This window comes from Genypterus blacodes, unplaced genomic scaffold, assembly GCF_046128005.1.
Source record: "Genypterus blacodes isolate CSIRO-AG114 ecotype Tasmania unplaced genomic scaffold, CSIRO-AGI_Gbla_v1 ptg000067l_1, whole genome shotgun sequence".
NCBI lineage: Eukaryota > Metazoa > Chordata > Actinopteri > Ophidiiformes > Ophidiidae > Genypterus > Genypterus blacodes.
The window spans coordinates 2,240,396-2,262,140 of NW_027466879.1; the positions used below are offsets into that span (position 1 = coordinate 2,240,396).

At 44.7% G+C, this 21,745-nt stretch overlaps 1 protein-coding gene across 6 annotated transcripts in view; it reads right to left on the minus strand.

The window, feature by feature from the left end:
* Positions 1–21,745, minus strand: part of sox6 (SRY-box transcription factor 6) — a 134,728-nt gene that overhangs the window by 81,113 nt on the left and 31,870 nt on the right. For all 6 annotated transcript variants that reach the window (XM_076155544.1, XM_076155543.1, XM_076155542.1 and 3 more), the window contains 2 exons: positions 7,253–7,493; positions 4,052–4,262 (listed from right to left, as the gene is read on the minus strand). In XM_076155544.1, coding sequence (XP_076011659.1) covers positions 4,052–4,262; positions 7,253–7,486 — 445 coding nt within the window. In that variant the 5' untranslated portion in view covers positions 7,487–7,493. The remainder of the gene's footprint in view (positions 1–4,051; positions 4,263–7,252; positions 7,494–21,745) is intronic.

Genomic DNA, 21,745 nt, shown 5'->3' on the forward strand with positions numbered 1-21,745 from the left:
TGTTAGATTGGCCGTAAACCATGTTCCAACAAGACAGCGCTACTCGTCACTGTCATATTAAAGCTGCATCTGACCCGGAAAAGCCTGCTGTCAAACACAAGTGCATGTGTGTGTGTGTGTGTGTGTGTGTGTGTGTGTGTGTGTGTGTGTGTGTGTGTGTGTGTGTGTGTGTGACAGTGGCAGGTGAGAACATGCGACTGGTGACCCAACATGAAACAGAGGCAGGACTTGGTTGTATCCTCCTCTTCCTCTGGCCAATCGCACAGCATACAATGGTGAGGAGAGCAAGGGCAAAAGGAAATGGGCAATTGGGAGAAAATTTGTAAAATAATAAATTGTAGTATCATATTAATAACCGTCTCTGGTAACTGAGCCTTGGCCAGAGTGTTTGCCAAGTGTTTGCTTCCAAGCGTAATGATGTAACTCAGATCAAATCAATAATTAGCGTTTAACAGTAGTAACAATTACTCGTCACAGTGAAATGCTGAGGAGAATGAGCAGAGCATGAAGGCCACAGCAGCCTTATCAATAAGAGGACAATAGGGTTTGTGTGTACGCTTGTTTGCTACAAACACGTGTGGAAATTGATGACATTTTTTAACCAAACATAGATGTTTGAGTGAGAACAACAAACGCTGTTTTGTTGCTTTTTTAGTTCACGTTTAGGTGGCACGTTGTAGAAACACACTTGCCTCCATTTCAATAGACACAAAGATGTCAAAGAAGAAGGAGAAAGAAGAAAGAAATAAGAAGAGTAAAGGTCTAACACAATTCAATCGTGGGCCGACTAGCAAGAACTCAAGGAAGTTCATTGTGAGCCAAAAAGGAAAATGTGTGAGAAGCTAAGAACTAAAGCTGAACCTCAGCTCCCCGTCCTTGTCTTATGCACCATCATTTAGTCTCAGCACACAAAGTAGCTCTGTGTTGACGCACACATTATTGAGTCATAATTTAGTGTATTGTATAAAACTGTTCAAATTGCATGTGAATCAAATCAAGGTCACCTTGGGCTTTGGCCCCCAATACTCTATACCGACATTTTTAACTCTTGACAAGTGCTGTCTAGAGACTTATCCATAAATGCATTTACAATACCTTGTAAATAAACATGGGGCACAATCGTTAGCCCTGCTGGCAACTGGGCCTAATAGAGCTTTTACAGCAAAGGTGACTATTCAGCTAAATGCAGTGCTCCCTGCTAGGAGGACATTTTCATTCATTAGCACAGTCACAAGCACTTAAAGCACTTTGAGGACCAGAAATGGAGAGGGAGGGTGGATAGGAAGAGGGTCAAGAAATATAGAGATAGAGGGATGGTGGAAAGATGCCCACCATGCTGAGCAAAGCTTCCATTGTTCAGATAGATTCATTGATGCATCCTGGCAGAGGAAGGAAACTGGTTTGGAATTTCCTCTGAATGGAGACATTAGACGTAGCAGCAGTATTAACAGCATTCATTGATTCACATGCTGGCTGTTGTCTGGTTATTCTCGTCTCAAACACACACACAGATGATCGAGAGCATCTGGATTTGCATCAAAGCCAGGAAGTTATGCAACGCAATGATTCAGAAGGAAGTTCAAAACCTCTTTAAGTAGAATAACATCGTGCATAATGTTATCCTACTATAAACAGTAGCGATGGGGGTCAAGATATTGTGCAAGTCACCAGTCAGTGTCAAGTTGTGGGCAAGTCACAAGTCAGATCACAAGTGCTTAGATTTCATTTTGGAGTGAAGAGAACAGAAACACACACCAAGAAGTCAAATCTCTGCTCACATGTTATTACATCCCTCCATCCAGCTTAACCACACAATTTAACTCAAATACAGAGGGATAAGACTATAAAAATATAATATTTGTATAACTGCTTAGGGGGAAGGTATCAAGTTTGTCCGAGTCAAGAGAAGTCCAAGTCTAAGAGGTAGAGCGCCTGTGTGTGAGAGCATGTGCATGCCCTCTGCCCTTTCACCCTCGTCTATCAGGACAATGCATGAAGCCAACAGAAGAATGGCAGCAGATGGTGAAAAATCTCTGAGGACCTCACTGATCCCATCCAGGCACCAAAGCAAGCAGCGGAATTAGACACAACAGTTGTCATGTAATATCATGCTCAGATAAGCAATATATTTAGCTCGTCTGTTCCTTCTGTCACATTATCGGCGTCATTAAGACAACAAATGGCTCTCACTACCGCCTTGTGCGCTCGCTAATAAATAACAATTGGTGCCCTTTACAACAGCCAACTGCCTGTGTGAATAAACAAAGTCTTAACATTGGGATTTCTCAAAGGTTCCAGCATCAAGTTACCTTTGGCATTTTCTCCCCCTCCCTCTGCTTTACAGTAATCACTGATCGCCGCCGTCGCCATCGCCTCCTCGAGCGCTCTCAAGATCAGAGTATGGCAGTTTAGGGACAACATGCTGAACTTTGTGAACCTCTTGTCTTCCTCTGTGTTGCCTGCTCAGAAACTAATTTCCTGCAACAAGGGAGTTTATTTTGGTGGCGGTGATACACGGGGCATGAGGCAGACCAAGTCTCTATTATTAACAGGAGATTAAAACAGCTGTATGGCACTCTAAAGCACCCTCTACTCCCTGTGCTAACATACGGCCCTGGATTACAAGCTGCACTTGACCATTTAAATTACTGCAACAACCAGCCTTCACCAGCTGGGGCTCATTACCATAACGCCCGCATTCACGACCGAGCACGCCGACAAGCTCGCCAGGAAAAATACAGGAACAAGACGCACTAGATGGTAAGAAAGAAGAAAGAATGTGGAGATGAAAGAAGAAGAAGAAGTTGTGGTACAATTAAGGAAATAATGATTTTCCTAACATGTCCAATTTGCCATTTGGTGTGAAAAGGAAACAAGAATATTATAAAGAAACTCAAATGAATAGAGGAGTAAATGAATGCATTACTATGAATGTTATTCTGGATTATTCTATGCTTGTATATTCAGTTTGGTACATATTAGTTTATACTCAGATTAAACTAAAGGCTTCCATGATTCATGTGTTTAATGTATCCAGTAATCTTCCTGTGTATTTCCATGTATTACAATAATCTAAAGTTTTATTTACTTAAATTTAATTCCATTTTACCAATGAATCAAAGGTGTTGAAATAAATAATACCTCCCTGTTTTATGAGTTATTCTCTAAATGATGACCCTGACTCTGAGATGATGTCCAGAGGGTCAGAGTGATTACCCGGTGATGCTCTAATACAAAGACCAGCCAACCAACGCTTACAAAAGAAGTGGCAAATGATTTTAAAGCTAACAGAGGTCTAATTTATTCGTCTGATGAAGTGCTTAAGCTAAGAGCTCCCCAGACACTAAATGAGACACATGCATTCCCAAGGGGCTTTAACATTTGATTGGATGTAGTTATATTACTACAGTGCTAATTAAGAAGGGGGATGTGTTTCTGCAGCTCTTTCAAATATTTGTTTTTCCACCATACTCTTGATAGACTGCAGGCTGTGGAGGGGAGGTGCTGGGGAGCCGAGCGGTGGCGAACCGGGGTGCAGATATACGACGCGGGCCTGAGAGGATTACCGGAAGATTGTGTTCTTTTCTGCGTGTAACTGTAGGAAAATATGGTGTTGAATAAAAGGAATAAATTAGGCACGTGAACCAGGTAAGATCCATCAGGAGCTTAGGCTGTTTATGAGGAGCAAAGTTTGATGAATAACGGCGCTGAGTGAAAAGTGTTCTGTGCAGAAAAATAAAGAGGTAATGTTCCTGGCAGCGGGTCAGCACTATGGGTTTTATAGTCAAAGAGTTTGCCTTGGCACAGAAGGAGACCACACTTATGCTGAGGTGCTCTGCCACACAGTCTTTGTCACATTGGACGGGGTTCAGAACAAACTGGAAAGAGCGTAACGTCACTCCTCCCAGCTCGCGCATGACAGGCGGAGATACAAGAAAGAAGGAGGCAGACAGACGGGAAGATCACGTCCACTTTAGGAGGAAAAAGGCCTTCATGCAACCTCAAACGCCTCACACACACACACACACACACACACGGAGAGGAATCCTACCGTCTTGCTCTGTCTTTGTCATCTCCTCCAGCTTCTTCTGCTTCAGAGTGTCCACAACGTCTGCCAGGCTTCCTTTGCGACGCTCAGGAGTTCCAAACGCTGATCCGCTCAGCAGGTCACTTCGCTCCCGGGCCCCCTCCTCAGGCTTGTGTGGGGAAGTGGAATTATTCCGGAAGGAATACAGGGAACATACTTTATTGCTGTCAGACTCCTGTAAGAAAACAAAAGTGGGGAAGGGGTGGCGACAAGGGACGGGATTTGTGTTCAGAGATTAGTGCGTTTTGGATGTTGTGTCAGGGCTCCATTGAGATGTTTGACAGTTTCTCATTCAAATGCAGTGATTGCTGGGTTTTTGCAGCTCAGGGTGATTTGGCTGTATCAAATGACTCCTCTCTGGCTTTCATGCAGCCGTTTCTGTATCTTCAACAGAGCTAGCTGCTCTGCAAAATGAGATATGACAAGTGAAAAATTGAGATGAAATGATGAGGTACACTTTCATAGGCCATATCCATAATGTGCTCCGGCTCTAGTTTTCATCTGCAGAGCCTACACAGAGAAACCTCCCAACTGTAATTTCTCAAATTGCTTTGGAGCGTGCATTTGTGTTAGGGTGACTGCTGTGTAATTTGTTCATTTTCTAGCGGAGACCTTTTCTCAGCTGAGTGCCTTGAGCCATCGTAAATCTGCGTCCTGTCTAGAGTTGTTGTTGTTTTTCAGTCCCACCTGTGTATGTTTTAGTATTTAACTAAGGGTCCTGTCTGTGGACGACTGTCTGAGTGCTCCCTGTGCACAAAGACAGACATGAAGGAAATGGGGAGAAGAGAGAGACAGGAGGGGGGGAGTGAGGAGGGGGGGCACTCTGAACATGGGAGTGTATAGTCAGCACACAGGCCATAGCTGAGGGTTGTGTCTGACAGAAGGTTGTGTTAATTATGGTTTGTGGAGTCTGTGACAGCAGAAGGTTGCAAAGCAGCCAGAAGCTGCAGCCTTTAACGGGGGAACAGTTAGCTCTGATTTAAACACTGGCAAACCTGCTCTCATAGCTGAAGTGTACTGAATAAACACGACACACATCTGTATCCAACACAAACTCCATGGAAAAATGAGCTTTAATCAACAGCAATGTGATAACTCAGTGTAACACAGCGGGGCCAGAATGATAGAACCATGTCTGAATCTGGCTCCAGAGAGCCACTGACAATTCTAAATTAAAAGTCAGGAATGTGGTGAACTAGGCAGGAATGTCGACGGTGCCAATTTCTCATCCCTCTGTGGCATGTCCAGCCCCGGGCAGAGCTGCAGCGGAGTGTAGGGTGGTCTGGTACCAAGCGCCAGGGTGGCACGACCGGCCAGCCCACTCTGCACCTCCCAGCCCCGTGCTGGATGATTATGCAGTGTGGCAGAGACACAGTGCTTGAGGGGAGTGGAGCAGTGCTGGGTTAATCAGCTGGCGCAGGTTCAGGGCACAGCCCACACAGACGCATGGCACAGCAGTGGAGTCAGGTAATCAGCAAAGGCAACACTCTCATTCCTTTTGCCTTATGCCTTCTCCTTGTTCCCTCTCTTACCTTCTTCTTACGCTTCTCTCCTACACTTTCTCTCTCCACTATTCCATTTAAAACCTCTATCCAACCTTATGAAATGTCCAATCCAATAAATATCCAATTCCCTCCCATATAACATCAAACTGTCATTAACAAAAGGATCAACACTAAAGGAGTGATAATATAGAAATCATCATGCTCAAAGGTTGAAACCTTTGACATTTAGAGGAACACACATCTCTCCATCATGACTCTGTGTCGCTCATGTGATGTGCTGAATACAAACTCCTTTGAATGATTTTCAGGCCCTTTCATCCTTCATGTTGCTTTGATGCCTGCCAGTCCTGTTTAGCTCAGTCAATTACTATTTTCCTCCAATAGAGCTCAAAAGATACTTTCTATAGTGTTGTTGCCAAATCCACCGTCAGAAAGTCATTCTATACGTCTGTGCCTATATATTTTAAACACATTGCACCACAAGATGCTCTTCCTCCTCTTCCTCCTCGGGAAATGTTGCAGTGTGCGATCAAATATGAAAGGATAATCAATGGAAAAGCATTTAAAATACATTGTATTTCATCAAATATGTTGATAGAAAGGTGTTATCTAAATGAATATATCATAATTAAGTGGCGTGGAAAACAGTTTTTAACTCTTGACCTGACATCATATTGTTGTACTCCTCTTGAGGAATATCTGTGCATCACAGCATCTTAAGTAATCACATTCATCCTATTTATAACTCTGGGTCAGTAGTATGCACCACTCTGCACGGAGAGGAGCAATTGTGCGTGCGTGCGTGTGTGTGTGTCTGTGTGTGTGTGTGTCTGTGTGTGTGTGTGGTCTCTGTTGTGCTGCAATGCTGAGGTGTTGAAGTTCTTGGAGGACAACTGCAGAGCTGCTTCAGAGGCCCTCTGGGTCTCTTTACCACAGGCCCGTCTGTCACACACAACCACCTGCCTCCCTTGTCTATAGCCCACAAGTGCCTGTGCTCGTCTTCCCTCTGCTCACATCAAAGCAGCTCCACACTCAGAGCGCAAGGCGTCTGAGGTCTGGCTGCAGATGAAGCTTATACACAACAAGAAAAACAACAGACGCGTACTGAGAACAAGATTTGTTTCTTTAATAGCTAAAAGAACGCACCCAAAAGGGAGGCAGATAAGGCTGCATTCCATTCACTTGGTCATGATGATGCAGTGTGGGTAATGTGTCGTTTAATATTATTCAAGGAGGAGTCGGAGGTCTTGTGTTTATCCTAATAATAGCTGCGGGTTTCACAGCATTAGGAGAACACAGGCCTAGACTCTGACCTGAGCTGCTTTGAAACTACCAACAATGAGTGCTTGTGGAGGAGTCTGACATTGTTGCCTGGTGGTCAAGAGTAAGACTGACACACACACACACACACACACACACACACACACACACACACACACACACACACACACACACACACACACACACACACACACACACACACACACACACACACACACACACACACACACACAAGCTCTCACTTGGATTTGTGTTTTTACAAAGGGTGTAGAGGCTAGAATCATTTTTGAACATTATATATACAAATGCGTTGAGGAAAATCCAACATCAACATGGGAATACTGGAGTGTGTGTCTGCATACATGCATGCATGTCTCACCATTCGCTGTTGGGCTGACACCAGACTGTCCCAGTCGCTCTCTGTTGGGACGCTGCTGAGCGGCTGCATCTCATCAGGGTGGCTTTTCCCGTGGAGCAGGCTGTGCAGTGGCAGCTGCGGTGTGCCGTGCGCCTCTGCGCTCTCCTCTTTCTCCCAGGACAGGTGCTCCTGACTCATGGCATCGTCCCCATCAACGACAGAGGCAAAAGGAGACGTGGCTTGCTTGGAAGACATGACTCTGCTGTGGAGCACAAAGAAAAAAGTGGAGTCTGGTAAATAAAGGAGAACTCAGCACAATGCATGAAAACAAACCTCACTTCCCCGACCATCTTGTGGGTGAGAAGGAAGTGCACTTGACCTGAGGCTGCTGATTGAACTGAGCGCTCCACCTCAGTGAAAACGCTCTGGCCTGTGGGGTTAGGGGCAAGGGGGTGGGGTCCCTAAGCCTTTGTTTAATGCTGATGGATGGCTTGATCTCAAGCTGGAATCATGCCTGCTTGGGGTCTGGCCCAAACCCCCAGACAGTCACTCAGGCAGTAGGTCAGCCAGATAATCGGACTATTGGCCAGATAAAGTCCTCAGAGTAAATATCTAAACTCACAAGTGCTGGAAGTCCATTTATGTCGAAGAGCGATTTAAAACAAAAAAATGTCCGGACGTTGTTTCATTTGAATGCTTTTCAAAACATCCATTATTTATAATTGACCTTCTCTTCCCTGACCCCCATGTGTCAACACACCTCCACTAAACTCTCCCCCAAGGCCTTGAAACTTGTTCACCTGTACTAAACACACAAAAACAACAATCTACTCGAAGAATGATCTTTAAACATATTTATAGTTTAATTTCATTCCATCCTCCAAAGCTCTTAAAATTCAAAGAGTGGATTGGTTTCACATCGAAGAGCTCAAATAAAAACAGAAACGCTTCGTATTCTTTCAATCTGAGTCGACAAAATAGGGAATTAACATTTTGGTGTGACATCGTCTCCCCGCGCCGTGATACGTCCCACTTCAGCAGATCCAAATGAAAAAGGTAACAGTGGAAGTCTGTGTTCGCAAACGTGTCACATGCTTTCATGAATATTACAGTGAAGAGTGCACTCCACATATCAGGTGCAAAGGAAACTCATGTTAATTCGACTTCCAGCCAAACTCTTTTCTGCCGAGGTTTTCATACAAGCCAGTTCCTTTTTTCTCACAATTAATGAGGCCACACTCGGGGTGTGTGCTACAATGAATGAAATTAAACACTGTGCCGGCAAATCTAATTATGCACTTGGTATTAAATTAGTGGGGGGATAATATGGCGTTCCTGCTGATGTGCTATAGGAGAGATGGAGCATATTTCACTTGCTAGTCTGCTTATTCCTCTCTGCTACAGCACTCTGGTCATCACTATGTGTGTGAGTGTGTGTGTGTGTGTGTGAGGGTAAGAGACAAATAGAGAGGAATTGAAAGAACCCCAAATCATCAGTGTAAAGATATGTGTGTGTGTGTCTGTGTATGACAAAGTGCTTAGGTTACTAGTTGTAGTGCATTTCATCTCTGATCACCATCTGCTCCGTTCTCCTCCTCTATCCACAGGGGTCAGTGTGACAGCACTTCACTTCCACCCACAGTTTGCCTAGGAAGGGGTGGGGGTAGAGGGGGGGTTATGTGGCGGGGGGCTGGTGGTGGTGGTGGTCTCAAGGTTGTGGCCAGCTTGTGAGGGCGTCCTTGCACTTTCCGGTGAGAGCCAAAGAGATACGCAGCAGATACTGTGAGCCACGCTCCTTTATAAGGATTTGATGAGCGAGCAAGGCCTCCACGTGTGATAATGCTCTGTGTGTGATAATGCTCTGTGTGTGATTATAATGCTCTGTGCTCTAAATGGAGCCTCGCAGGTCAGGTGAATCCTTTTACACACACCACTGATCTGTCATTGTCTGTGAGTTTCCGATGTCACATTATTATTCAGCATGATAGATTCAAGTCTTCCTACCGCTCACACTTACCTACGCACAGCTTCACGTCTACACACACACACTCCCCAATCGACCTGCACAGCCTTAAAAAAGGAACCTCTAAACAAAAGCAACCACAGTTAATCTTATGCGTTTCTGCAGCTGAACAAACAAACCCAGAAAGTCAGGTAGACAGCAAAGGGAGACTCAAAGCTGTCTGTCTGTCTGCCTGCCTGCCTGCTTGCGGTTTTGCTCTCCTGTCTGATGTGTTACCGGCTGGGTCTAAACAGAGACCCTCAGTTTTAATCAGTCATTAAATTGTTTCCTGTAATCTATGAAATAGAAGATTGGGTCGAGTTAAAAGAAAGCCAAAAGTTTACAGCATGCACATGTGCAGTAACATGTGTGTATGTGTACGTGTGTGTGTGTTTTATTCATGTCTCCAAAAGGCCAGAGCCTTCAGGGCAACAAGCACCTCGTCCTCAATGGAGTGTGAGCGAAACAAAGTACTGCTTTTGTATTACACAGTAAATCAAGTGGTATTATTTTACCACTAAAATATTCAGTCTCTCAGGCACTTTTACTTGGGTCTCCAGCCATCAGTCAAACTGCTGAGGCGTGAGAGAGAGACGGAGAGAGAGAGAGACAGAGAGAGAGCCAGAGAGAGAGAAAGAGAGAGAGCGAGAGAGAGGGAGAGAGAGAGAGACATAGAGAGAGACAGAGAGAGAGAGAGAGAGAGAGGGAGAGGGAGAGAGCGAGAGAGAGAGAGCGATGGAGACTCCATCCTCCTGTAACATGTGTCTACAGCAATCTTGTTAAAGAATGCAACAGATCTGCGGCAGGCTCCATAACAGTATTTGTCAGCAGGAGTTAATAATTTATTAGCAGTGCTGGGAGGGCTACGCTCAGGCAGCTAAAGAGTGCAGAGCGCCCCACGCTGCCCCACCCCCAACCCTGACAAGCCCCATACAATACCACCTCATATTATTGAAAGGGAAAAGGGGAAGTGCTGCAATAATTCTCTGGAAATATCTGAGGGCAACTGTGTGGTATTTTATTTCTCGTTTTCTGAGTGGGGATCAGACACACACACACACACACGCACACAGGGGTAAGATCTGACAGGGTTGGTGTGCAGTAGATTGGCATACGAGCAGAGAAAGAAGAAGCAGGATTGTGTTCAGTGTGGGTGCAACCCCTGCGTGTCCAATGGCCTCATATTTAGCCTCTGTGCCTCTGGGAAACAGCCGGGTTTATGCATTCTTAACTACAGCCTATTCCCGTACCGCTCACATGTCTCCGACTCAAATCAATAATTTAAGTTGGTCGGGGGGAAAAAAAAGCCCAATATGTGCTTTTGCATTGCGAGCAGTGAGCGTGTGATGAGGTAACTCGTAAATCCTCCGCAGGTTGCCCTCCCTCACGCTCGATTACACAACAACAATGGACAGCTAACAAACCAAACTAATCAATAAGTGCGTGAAAAGCTGCTTTCCCCCGACCGCTTCCTCAAAGACAAAGCCCCGGCGACATTGAAGACTGGCAGCAGAGAGGAGGGAGGGTCAGCCAAGGAAGAGAAGGGCTCTATATATAGCTGACAATATTGCACACATTTGAGGGATTAGGATTTAAGTTCTCCAGCTGAAGGCTCATGTGGCCTGGAATGCTTTGAGTCATGAATTGTTCCCAGCGATACTGTTTCATCATCCTGCAAAAACATCTTCTGCCTAATTGGTGAGCATTAGACGGGTGTTGTGCAGCGCTCCTCAGAGGAGTCTTGTGACTTTGGGGGCCATGTGTCCCGGGCTATCTCCTTTCCGATCGTAAAAGGGTCTGACTTTCGGCTCGCTCTATCTGCTCTGTCACACTGTTTACCTTTTATAGACAATGGTGATAAGTAACTCCACACCGTCTCCCCCCCCTCTCTGCCCGGGACCTCACCGATCCGCCCTCATGCCTGCTCCTCAGTCTCACTACTGACGTCTTTGCACATTCAGGCTTTCATTTTACGTCCAAACAGGGAGAGACGCTCACTCCTTCTCATGTTATCACGCCAGGAAAAGAGAGAGATTAAAAATAGACAAAGGCAGATAATGGCCTTTAACTTTCCAATGTGGAATCATGCACAAATGCACAAACAACTCAACAACAGAGCTAAATGCAGGTAAAACAGGGCCTACGAGGGAATAAATATAGTTTTCAGCTGCATTGGTCTTTAAGCATATATCATTGAGAATAAAATACCAATAAATGAGCAGAGGTTCTCTCTGTAACGGGAACAGAGGATCCAGCACTCCTACAGGCCTGACAGTGGCAGAAGCAACCTCAGAAGCGTAGAAATACGTTGCGTAAGCAGTAATCCCCTTGTAGGACTATTCTGTGCATGTGTGTGTGCGTGTCTGTGTGTGTGAGAGTAAGACAGAGAAACTGGGAAAGACACTCATCTGTGTGTTTCCCTTCAGGGGTTCCTCCTGTTCTAACAGGTGTCATGGTGGGGTTCCTCTGGGTTCTTCACCTGCCATAATGAGATATTACTACCTGACAGCTCCCAGCTGGAGGAGCATCGACACAGAATCCAGCGTTTAGCACAATTAAATCATCCTCCATTGTGATAGTGCCACGCTGTGCAGGAGCCCGGCTTCTGCCTACAGTCAACTCACAGTGCAGACGGAATCTCTCGCACATAGTCTCTCTCTCTCTCTCTCTCTCACACACACACACACACACACACACAGACACACACAGATGTTTGGATGTGCGTACTTCTATATGTCCATTTAAGTCAGTGGTACGCAAATTGATTTAAATCCCTTAAATCTCACTCGACAAAGTAATTGCAGATAATGATATTGAAAGGCGGTAAATGGTTGGGAAAATAGTTTTTCTGACGAGGTGCGCCGCAGCACAGAGACTGAAGAGTTGTCGAAATGAATTTGTTTAAATTGTTCCTCCGTAAATGTTGACCTTCCCCTGCAAAAAGTCAACTCAATTACAGCGACACTTCATCACGGCTTCACGTGCTCTCCTGATGCCTCCTCCATTACAAACAGCCACAGTTACCACAGCTAAAGCCCACACTCAAAAGATAGCCACCCAGAGCAAATTAAGCCAGACACCTGAAGTGCACACTTTACATATTGAGCAGAGCATTGATAATTACTTTGCAGGGTAAATTATTTGCAATAATATGCTGCTGGAGGAACCCCGCCTTGTGTCTCACTTTAAACACTTGCCGCAGCTGCCTTGACAGCATGGGCGGCGTCCTCGCTCGCCACCCAAGGCAGATGCAGGTGTGAGAGTGCTTAAGTGTCCCCGTCTCTCTGCTGAGGCAGGGTCGATGAGCACTCACACACCGAATCCCTGGCCGCCTCCTCCCCCTCCTCCTCCTCCTCCTCCTCTGGTCCCCTGTGCCATTGGCCCTTTTCCTGATCCCAGGACACAAGTGCAAAGCTGGATGGCAAAACAGCCTCACAGTTCCCTGGGATACACAGCAGCTCACTCAGGCGTACGCTCACACACAACTGAAGGATGGTCATCCAAAATTTCCGCCCCTTTTTTTCTGCATCATCTGCATCATCTTTTGCTCAGAAATTCCCTTTGTTTTCATAAAATCTATCCTGAGAAACCCTTAAATCACAATGGTAGCAAGAGCTTTTCCAGGATCCACAACTCCATTATTCCCCTCAACCAGCCTTCCCGAGAGATATGGGATTGAAAGACAAGAAAAGCTACTTGTTTTCCTTTTCTTCCCTCCTCTCCATCTCGTGCTGTGTGTGTGTGTGTGTGTGCGCGTCTCTCTCTGGGCCTGCTGGGGGATGGAGTTCCCAGAGAGCCTTCTGTTGCTGCTGCCGCACTTAAGCAAACTTCACAGCAAGTCAAGCCATCAACCAACACAACCCTATTTGCTGAGCAACAGTGGAGCTTTGTGGCTTGCCTCATAGTTGACAGTAAGTTATGAGCCCTTTGTGAGCGCGAGAAGGAAAACAGGGATCGGAATTTGGCAGGAACATAATAATACAGAATTCTCCCGTTCATGGAACCTGAAATTTTCATGGAAACAATCGAGCATTGTCGAAGGGGAGAAAAGCAACGGTGACAGATGAAATATAGAGGGGGCCCCCTTTTTGTAAAACAGTAAACAAAGCACCATTCAGAGCAGGTCCATTCTGTCATTTATAAAGATAACTTCTTCTGTGCACTGGAGAGTTTGCAGCAAACGGTTGCACTTCAACAAATCGAGTGTAACATCGCTCACAGTTCCCAGAAAAGTGAGTTGAGGAGCTGGCTGGGGGTGCCAAGCTGAAGTAGGGGGATTCATCCCAAGTTACCAAAGAGATGCACAATGTGTCTACAGGGAACACAGAAATCCCAAGGGGGGGGAGGAAGTTAAAAAGGAGAAAAGCCGGGGCCTTTCAGATAAAAGAAAAAACACAATCTTGGATTTTTGGCCAAATAATCAAGAATAATGGCTAATTATGAGGGAGGAATTTCGCTGGGAGCAGGGGAAGCATCCGCAGCAGTGACAGTGAATGGGTTATGAGGGGAGGGAGTTATTGTGCTGCATGGCAGGAGAACTATGGGCCTCAGTCTTTGGTCTCGCCATCATGAGGTCATCATTGGCAGCTTTGGTGCCCAGCAGAACTACGCTTGGCGCAATTGCCATTTGGACATCTGGAATGCCAACACACAGCGGCCCAGTTTCACTTTGCTCACTCCTTTCTCTTTCTTAACCCTTTAAACTCAAGATTACCTAATATAGACAATCTCTACAAACACTGAGGGGTAACACTCGGTGCCTTTATTGATGTGAAGTCATTACACAAATACCTGTTATTTTACTCTGTTTGGTTTTCAGGCTTCATTTCTGCCTCCTAAATCAAGATGTACCGAGTAATCTTCACTGTGAATGTTCCAGATTTATTACTGAAAACACAATGCATTATACGCAATGCTGACTGCCAGAATGAGCTCAGCTGAGCAAGAAATCTGCAGAATGTGCAAAAGTAGTATTTTCCTACTTTTACGTCGAGCGCTTCACAAATCCCGGTCACCAAACTGTCAAATTTACAATGTTTACCGGAAAGAAAGGCAGTTTTGTCCCCTTTCATTCACTCTCATCTTACAAATGGATTTCTGCTGCTAGTGGGAAAAATTAGGAAATTACCTTCGGCGCTGCTTTAATGAAGCTGCTCCATTCTTCAGGCTGGGAGGACAACAGCTCATTAGCTACACTGAGTCCCACCTCTAATTCTTTAGCTTTCCCCCCTTTCTGCTATTCTTCTACTCTTTCTGAATAAATTAATGGCATTCATTGAGCAGTCTCACAGGGCACACAACTGTGTCTCCGCTTGTGACAACTGGACTTCTTTCCCCTCTTTGTCTTTAAGCCCTTGTGTGTGTGTGTGTGTGTGTGTGTGTGTTTTAAGGACTGTGAGAAGAAGAAGGGCCCGGACAGGGAGCACCGGGGAGGGGAGGGGAGGAGAGTGGCGACGTCTCATGTGACACATCAATTGGAAAATCAAAACAGGGGTAGTTCATTTGCTCCACCCAGATGAGGCCATGAAGCAGAGGCATGATGAATAGAGGTCAGACAAGCCACACCTCAAAGATTTATGATTAAGGCTTATTATGTTGGGAAACTGACATTGATTGCTGATTTAAACCAGTGAAACCAATTAATTTGCCAGCACTGAATAGAAAGCATGGTCAACAGTGTGTGTCCCACTGACAGGTTGGATGGGAGGAAGCAGAGGGAAAGTGAAGGACTAAATGAATGACTGGCACCCGGCTCTGTTTGGAGGTGGTTAAAAGTTACCAGGAGTGATTGGCAGGTTACAGAAAAAAAGAGGGTGGATGGAGAAAAAATTAGATCTGAGGCGCAGAACCAGACATCCCAGCCATTGATCTGAGTAATTGCCTAAAAATTTGGTTCACACAAGACATGTACAAGCTGCTGTTTTAGCCCTGCTGAGATGGTTTCATTCACGGGCAGGCACTGAGAAAACTGGAGTAAATGAATGTGAAACACAGCCCTCATAAAATCAGAGAGCTGACAGACATGGCTGAACATAAAACGTGCTGTATTTCCAGCCACTGTAGTGGAAACACAAAAAGCCTCAACAGTCTGCTGCTAACCATGTGTCTGACCGCTCCGTGTGCTTCAGCTCCTCTTGCATTTGTCCAAAGTGAAGCATAAAAAGGCATCGGAGCCACAAGTGATATACCTACCACAATCTATTACCCGTGTCAGATTTGTGCTGCGTTCACAACAAACGCAGCATTCCGCTCCGTTGCAAAGTTGCGCTTTCCTGCGGTGTCCCGTCCGGCCGAGCTGCTGTTTACTGATACCTTCTCCTTATTCTTCAGCCGGCCGGCTCAGACGTCACAAGCGGCATGACAGTGCTTCAAAATGAAATAATTAACTAAATTGCTTTCTTAAAAAGCCACAAGTGTGCGGCGGGAGATTTGTGTGTGTGTTTGGCTGCGGGCCACGGGCCTCTGGTTCCCAGGAAGCCTCTGCCCCGGCTCTGTTGTGGTTCCCTGCCACCACACTCATTATGTTCAGCCTCAGCACAGCACGGCGCAGGGCTGCGGCTCGCCTCGCCTCGCTCACTGGGCTACGAGGAAATAATCTGGTAATCTCAAACTACTCCTCCATTTCAACTGGGGCCCCATTCATACAAAGAGACCCTTTGTCCTGGAACATTTATGACCACTCTTTGGATCTGAATCAGTAAATCAATCAAAAACACATTAAACAAATATGGTTTTATATCTGATGTTAAAAGCCTAAAGGGAGTCTTATGCTACAAAGGCTCGATTTAACACTTTTATACAGCTATGCTATGAAATAAGAATTCCTGCTGTGTCTTCTCATAATGGTAACACAAGCTTAAATGGTAGAAAAAACACATTTCTATATATAAGTATGTCCTATATTCAAGTATACTCTATGTTTTTGTCAAACACCTCTAAACATACATTTGGAGAACCTTAGCAAAACAAAGAAAACCCCCTATGTACTCCAAATCTACACGTATACATTTTGTAACAGACTAAAATCAGAAAACTGGCTCAGTGGAAACTTTATCAATCTGCCTCAAATAGATTTCAATAAACAAAGCAAACAGAACAGACGGCAAATAGCAGGTGAAGGCCAGACAAATATTTGATAAGAGGATAGGGACTGTGGCAAAGCTGTATGACAGGGTAGCTGTGGATCCCACCTACAGCACCCTACACACACACACACACAGGGTCTATCTGCAAAGCTGAAGGTAGCAGATGTGTCTTTCACAGCCTGCAGAGTGTGTAACCGATCTGCAAACAATAGCTGGGACTTGACAAAGGTCGCTCCCACTTGCAACACACTATTTACAGTAAAGGGCACCAAAATCCCTTTGGCCACATTGGCAAAGCGTGCCCATTAATTTTTCCTTTTGCTTTACTGGTCACAAAGGCATTTAAGTGCAGAGCCCAGTCGTGTGTGCACTTCCTATCGGTGTGTTGGCCTATTAAGACAGCCAATACAATGCTATTTAAGCTCTTAAGTAAGCCCTTAAATCACCTTTTGACCTCCCGTTAAGCTAAGAGTTGGTGTAAGCATTTGCAATCCTATTAACCTAATAATAATATACACAAGGCCGGGTACAGTGCCACGGTGAAATGTGCTAAAAGCCCTCTGAGGTTTAATTACAGCAGACAGCCATGACAGTGAAAACGACCCGGCAACAGTCACGCCCTCCAACACGCACCACCGTCTGCAAGATCCACAACAAACCAAATGATTGTTGCCTTTGTTTCAGTTTGATTGAAACCATATTCAAGGGTTTTTCCTTTGAATAGACATCTCCACAGATTTAAAGGGGAAATTAAAAGTGTGTTTTCATGATTGAACACCATTGCAGTATAGTGCCTGTGCAGTTATGTTAAGTATTAAATATATGACCTGATGAACAAAGAATATGGCAGAACGTTGAGTTAAAAGCTCCAGCTGGCTGCCGTTTCTCAAGGTTGCACACCAAATAGAGGTTGAGCTTTAATATAAGATTTACTATCTATACTCACAAATTGCTATTAGCATAAATAATTACTTTTGCGTTCAGGGCATTGTGAGCCACTCCAAAGTGAAGTGCATAAATGTGAAATATGAAAGATAATAAAATGCTAAGATGGTGAAGTTTGCTTGATTGTTGATTTTCCATGACACTTTCTATTCATCTCAACCGAGCATCTCACCACTCTGATAAGGCCTGATATGCATGTGTTAAATGATCATCGGGCGCTCGGTTAGATGCTCAGAGTCGTCATATTCCGATCGGGACTCCATTGTATCGGTGTGGTGCAGAGTTTGTGCAGTATGTAACCGCTCCCCTCTCTGGTGTCAGCAGGGCAGCCTTCCATCGTCAGGAGGCAGATCGGCTATAAACGGCAGCTACATCACTACAGCAGCGGCTAAAAATACAGGATACAACGCTCGCTTTGCTCCTTTTCCCCCCCTTTTCTCAAATGTGCAAAACTGTTTGAGAAATCTTAGTGAGACGACGGGGGAAATGTATTGGCCCAGCTGAAGAGCAAGTCACATTCACATTTGTCGTATTTTGACAGGAAGGAAAAAGCACTAAATTGTAGCGCATGTCTGGGAGAGACTTCTTCTTCTTCTTTCACTGCATAGAGAGCCGGATTTTAAAAACGATCTCTAAAAGCTTTGAAACTTTTAAAATTTCCCACATCCTCCTCCTGTGGGTGTGCCTGCAAAGTGCTTCACTCACTCTTAAAACGCTCTGAGGGATTGCATCATGGGACAGGGAGCACGGCGGTAGTAGCAACCTGCTGTAACATGGTGGAAATACCTCATGTTGGATGATTCATAAACACCTTGTGCCGGCTGGCCAGTCAGACCACTCTGGAGCCGTGGTGGTCATCATGCCAGACCCAAAAATACACACACGCACACGCACACACACACACACACACACACACACACACACACACACACACACACACACACACACAAGGAGTCTGTCTTAATTGAGTGTCAGCCTTTGTGATGTGTGTTATCTCTGACTAACAGCGCATAGTGGCCCACCCTCATTATCAGAGAGGGTCTTTATCAGAGACCCTTGTTTGATACACTTAAGAGTCGATGCATTACAAACCACACACCAACCAAGAGTCAGCAACGATCTGCATATTCAATAACTTCCGTAATTATATGCGCAATTCATCAGATGGGATGTGATTGCAGGGGAAGTGGAATAGAGTGGAATAGAGAGGAGCAGAGAGGTCTGATTCCTGGAGGACTAAAGTCTAATCACAAAACTAACATGATAATTGAAATCTAAATTGAAATGCTTAGCTCTCAGGGTGAGTATGTAAGACATGGAGTGTGGAGGCGCCGGCTGGAGTGAAAAAGTGAGCAAGAGAGAGAGAGAAAGAGAGAGAAAGAGAGAGAGACCAAGACTGAAACAATTAGGGGTGTGTCAAAGCAGAATCTAAAAGATGGCACAACAGTCCCATTAAAAAGAGATACAAATAAGGATAATAAAATAATAATAACAATTTATCTTCTCATTAATTTTGAGTTATCGAAATGCTCATCAACTCATCCAAGTTGCTTTCCCACAACTTCTGATTACGAGTCATTCCGTACTTCCTGTCCTGCATCCATAACCTGAAGTTCTTTTGTCTACCTTTGTTGAACACACTTATTGTAAGTCGCTTTGGATAAAAGCGTCTGCTAAATGACCGTAATGTAATGTAATGTAATGTAATGTAATAATGATTGAGGATCAAATTGTTTGCACCTCACTGAATCAGCACCTTCTTGGTTACATGATGGCAGCAGTTATAGGTTTCTCTCCTTATGTCAGAATATAATCTGTATCTTTCTATTGAAAAGACCACTTGTTTGTATTCCTGAATTTCTTTATGGTTTATGAGAATTTAACCAAGTATTGAAATACGAACAAATACAAGCAAAAACAGAACCCTCTTGGTGGAGAGGAAGGATTTAAATACTGTATAATTGTATTCATGAGGCAAAGTTATTTTATTTCTAAAGCATGAATCATTTCATGTTGGACCTTGAGGAAGTGCAGGCCACATTTCCATTCTCGCTTCATATAATCTGACTCTCATTGTTATTTTCCTGTGATGGTGCTGCTGTGTGGCCTTTAAACTCCACTTTCTGAGAGGTTAGTGAAGTAATTGGACAATTATGCTACATAACAATTGTGTGCACAGCAGAACACAGAATAGTCTTCATCTTACCTTGGGAGTGTATAATCACTTCAGCTGTTCATTTATCCTTTTACCCACTACTTCCCCATACATTACAGCAAATACACAAGAGCAAAGGGAGAATACTTCCTTCCCTTCAGTCATTTCAGCTGTGTTTCACTTTTCAAAATTACATAGAAAAGTAAATTTCTCCAAACACAAATAACCAGAGACAATTCCTGCACTGAAATTACTAAACCCGTCCTCCATTTCACCTCACAGACTGGGTAGCCTTCGTCCTCATTGTGAACACAACTCAAAGGGAAAAAACGAGACGACACTGTCCCATTCTGTCCCATTCTCCTCCACCGCCCCCCTCCTCCCCCCCTTTGCCCGTTTCCTCTGCTGTCCCTTCCGACCACAGGATTCATATTCATCCCTCAATAACGTTTAATTAGTAATGCCAAATTCATTAACCTGTACTGCTGTTCCGCTGGCCTCGGCCATAAATTTGCTTAATGTGAGCCGACGTATTGCAGCTGTAATAAGGGACATAAAACTCAAAGAGAAACACATACGGTGCCTCGATAGCCATGGATCATTATAACTCAGCCACGTTTTAGAGAGAGAGAGGGAGGGGGGGGGGGAAGAGAGAGAGGGGGTGAGAGAGGGGATCTCTTTACTGTGAGCTCATAAAAGTTTCTTTTTCTTTTCACTTGTAATGCCCAGGAAAATTGTTTTTATGCTATTATGACAACCATTTCATATTTTCATCACCACTTCTCACATCTATTATGATTTTCAAAGGCATCACTAAAAAGCTGCAGCTCTAATATATGATGATGTGTAGTGTTTAATGGAAATAAATGGGAAAGATGTGATAAAGTGCCGTCACCAGCTGACCACTTGCAAATAGAGTGCACTGGACAAATATCAGTGTTTTTAATGTTGGAAACAGGGAATATTGTGCAAGGAGCCAATGGGGAATCACTAAATGAAGAAGAAACTATTAGCTCTCGTGTGTGCGATACCACCTCTTGATGAAATAAAGATGTTCCTCCAGCAGCTCTGACCTCGTCTTTACTCTCCTCTCACCTAACCGAGCTCTAAAAAGGTCGAACCGGGGGGTTTTGTTTCTCGAGCAGACAAATGGAGTCAGGAAACAAACTGCTATTGTAAAAACCTGGGATGACCTTCGCTGTCCTAGGATTACACGCCGACCTTTCCACTCCTCTATCCCCCAGTGATCTCGCTTAACAGCTCGCACCAAAGAGCCTGTTAGGCCGGGATCCCACTTTGTTGTGAAGAAGGGTCTTGTCCTTTCAGAACACTCACTTTCTTGATTTCTGGGGGGGGGTTTCTAAAACATAGGTGGTGCAGGAACACAAGTTCATTGTTCCCTGGATGGAAGTTGGAGTAACTAAGGTAACAGCTCTAATCCTCCTTTTTTTAACCACTTTTTTCATATTAACAGCCTATCAAGTTCCTCCTTTTAAGTCACAGGCAAAGTGCTCCCTCACTTTTAATTAGCCATGATTCTGTTTGCCAGGAGACGGCATGATGAGCTAATCGAAATTCGCAAAATAATGGCGTACGGTGAGCAGCTCCTTCTTTCTCCTCAGCCCTGCTCCAAGAATAACAATAATGAGGCCATTATCGAGGATTGCACTTTAAAACGCTGCCCTGCCACCAAAACAGAGGACGTAATTGTTCCGGTGTTTTCCATACAATCAACAACCCATTGTTGATGACTTGAGAACTAAGGGAGCAAAGAATGGGTGCCATAATGATTGGTCTGTGCTGCCATGAAGACCCTGAACAAAACTGTCCAGTGAAGAAGGGCCTCGATAGACTACTGATTCGCCGGTATGGGCTGCGTATGAGGACAAGCGTCTGGCTTTGTGGTAAAATGTCCTTTCTGCTTTTTGTCTGTCTTGCCGCTCAAATAGCCCCCGAGCAACATTAGAGAAGAAGCATTCATATGGTGAAAGGCTGGGAGTCACACAGGCTCATGTGAAGGGGCCACATAGTTGCTGGAGAGAATAGCCATTTATGTAACCTCCCTCCATTCCAGAAGGAAATACAACTGATCCAGAAGATAAAAGGGCGTATGTGTGCAACATGTCCCCCCAAAAAAATAATATATCACAAGCTCTCAACAGAGCTACTGTGCACATACACCAAATCAATTCACTTCAGAAGACATAGATGTCAACTGAGCTTTATCCGACATGCCATCCTGATACTGTCTGATAATTGCATCCAAAACTAACAGCATTACAGCGGCGCGGCCATTTGGAAATTAGAAATGAGAACGAGAAGATGAA